The sequence below is a fragment of the Ctenocephalides felis genome, unplaced genomic scaffold (assembly GCF_003426905.1).
Source record: "Ctenocephalides felis isolate EL2017-DRISC unplaced genomic scaffold, ASM342690v1 CF-g0.4_SCAFFOLD_00845, whole genome shotgun sequence".
In the NCBI taxonomy this organism is placed as follows: domain Eukaryota; kingdom Metazoa; phylum Arthropoda; class Insecta; order Siphonaptera; family Pulicidae; genus Ctenocephalides; species Ctenocephalides felis.
The window spans coordinates 16,617,305-16,620,018 of record NW_020536999.1 but is presented as its reverse complement, the minus strand read 5'-3'; the positions used below and the strand labels follow the sequence as shown (position 1 = coordinate 16,620,018).

The window sequence follows — 2,714 nt, the reverse complement described above, 5'->3', positions numbered from 1 at the left end:
AATCAAGCAAACTGGAAAAGAAAACTGTTGTAGAATGAGCAAACACAGAAAGGAAACAGGAATGAATTGAACAAATTTAAAAAAGAAAAAGAAGTGGAATGAGAAAACACGAAAAGGAAACAGGAGTGAATCGAGCAAACGCGGAAAGGAAACAAGAGCGAATCGAGCAAACTAATAAAAAAACTGGAGTGGATCGAGCAAACTAGTAAAAAAACTGGAGTGGATCGATCAAACTCGAAAAGATGAATGGAGTGAATTGAGCAAACTAGGAAAAGAATTTAGAGTGGATTGAGCAAACTCGGAAAGAATCAGGAGTGGATCAAGCAATCTGAAAAAAATGAGGAGTGGAACCAGCAAACTTGATAAATAAAGTGGATTGAGCAAACTCGAGAATGTAGAAGGAGTGAATCGAGCAAACTGGGAAAGAAAACAGGAGTAGAATGAGCAAACTCGGATAGGAAACCGGAGTGAATCGAGCAAACTGGGAAAGAAAACAAGAGTGGATAAAGCAAACTAGTAAATAAAGTTGGAGTAGATTCAGCAAACTTGAAAAGAAGAAGGGAGTGAATCGAGCAAGTTGGTAAAGGAAATAGAAGTGAAATGAGCAAATTCGGAAAGGAAACAGAAGTAGAATGAGCAAACTTAAAAGAAAACAGGAGTGAATCGAACAACCTCAAAAAAACAGGAGTAAATCGAGCATACTCAAGAAAAAATAAGTGGATCGAGCAAACTCAAAAGGGAAACAGAAGTGGATCGAGCAAACTCAAAAAGGAAACAGGAGAGGATCGACTGAAATATGTAGTATGCAAAATGTACATTATTGGCAATTATCCTGAAATGGAGAACCTGGGATACAATGCTGTGTTTTACTAAGATATATCCCAGATACTGGATCTTCTAGCTGATTTTATTACGGTAAGAAGAAAATTAATTGTTACTGCAAAATTCTTAAATAATTTATTCCAATCCACTAAAAACTGATGGATTTTGTCATGTCTTGGTGTCTTCTTCCAGGACTCATGCAAAGCTTCAATCAATTTCCTTTCTTCTACTTAAAATTCTTATTACTTTTATCTAAGCCTAAGCCTAACAAAATGATAACGATAATAATAAACAAACCTAACAATTATCTCTATTATAATAATTATCATTAACTAATCGATCTCCAGTTTTCGGAAACTTCCAGTTATGGATTCTGTTGCAGCAACTTTTGTATTATTATTATTACAGTCTTGGCCAGGATTTTTGCTGGTTATGATACCACTATCGCTGTGTAATTTCATGCAGTCGAGTGCAAGAAGAACATTACGTTTGTCTGCAAGTTCTTTTTTCCAAAGTTGCACCATTTCGCGAATTGGGATGGTGCCTCCATATTCGGCTGGAAGACAGGCTTTGTCTAAGTGCTCGTGCATTGCACTCAAATCTTGATGAATCTGGGAGAAAATAGATAATTTATATCTAGATCTTGGATATATATGAATGCACAATATTTGTAGATTTTACCATGATACGATCCTTTATTTTGGCACTTATCCTAGTCTTTGAAAACTCATAGACGTATCGTATTGCTGATGGCATGTTCAACACATGGACTTGCTTGTGACGCATTGGTATAGAATGCTGAAAAAAAATATAATTTTTGCAAGATAATCATAAAATAAAAATTACATATTTATTCTATTTGGCATAGGTATTTTGGATACTTATTAGATATACCTCTCCCCATTTAACAATACGTGCAAATTCTGAAACTGTCCACAAGGAAACGTGGGCAGCCTGAGCTCCTTTAAGATCACCAGCATGTGTCAGGCCCATAACCTGGTTCTCCTGATCTTCCAATAATGTTTCATAAGTTATGAAGTGTACTCGGGCTTGATCAGCATTGCTGTACTTGTATGGATCGAAATTTGCTAAAAAATAAAAATAAAAATAAATAGTTCAAAGTAACTAATTGTGTGCCATGAAACTGAGTCCTTAATGCAAATCTTTGTTCTAAGCTAATTTTGTACGCACCGTTTGTACCACAACTTTGAAATTTGAACATGATATACTTCAATGTGTTTTTCCAAATGGCAAATTCTAAAACTATAAGTTTTTTTTGAAAATATTGAATTATAAATATTCTACTTACAAGCAATGTAGAATACAACTCGACGCCCATGTTTATCCTTGATTGGAGACGGGAATATATATCTAAAATAGAACAATTTTTTCACCAGCGTCTATATTTATAGTTTTAAACATAATTCAATTATAATTTACCCGGCATCAATAATTTCTTGAACAGTCGGCGACAAAAAATCAAGTTTCAAGGTAAAATGCGGAAAAGACTTCCTTAGATTCAAATATTTCAAAAGCATCTGTTGCGCCATCGGGACACTAAATTTTTTGACACGAAGAAAACGCAGAAGAAACAAATCATCAGTCCTGCAACTCTGCAATTAAAATTCAGTTAAATAAATCATTTACCTACACCTTAAAGGTTTTTTACTAATTACTTCAATGTCCCTGTTTTTAGCAATCCATTCCTTCAGCTGCTGCAAACTTTGCTCCCTGCTCGATTTGTCTTCCCTGAGCTCATTTTTTGCAACTGCTGCAACTGCTTCGCTCAATTGAGAGGTTTTGTTCAATTTTGGACATATATTTGTCTCATTTGATTTGGAGTTTTTGGAACTGCGCCATGGGTAACTCAGGATGGCTTTGGTGGTAGCCAT

The 2,714-nt window shown here is 35.2% G+C and overlaps 1 protein-coding gene across 1 annotated transcript; it reads right to left on the bottom strand.

The window, feature by feature from the left end:
- Window positions 1-1,154: 1,154 nt before the first annotated feature.
- On the bottom strand, window positions 1,155-2,714 carry LOC113379220 (retinaldehyde-binding protein 1-like). Its single transcript, XM_026619522.1, has 6 exons — window positions 2,499-2,714; window positions 2,263-2,435; window positions 2,132-2,193; window positions 1,717-1,910; window positions 1,504-1,620; window positions 1,155-1,433 (listed from the first exon to the last, which is right to left on the bottom strand). The coding sequence occupies exons 1-6, from the start codon at window positions 2,712-2,714 to the stop codon at window positions 1,155-1,157; spliced, it is 1,041 nt and encodes a 346-aa protein (XP_026475307.1).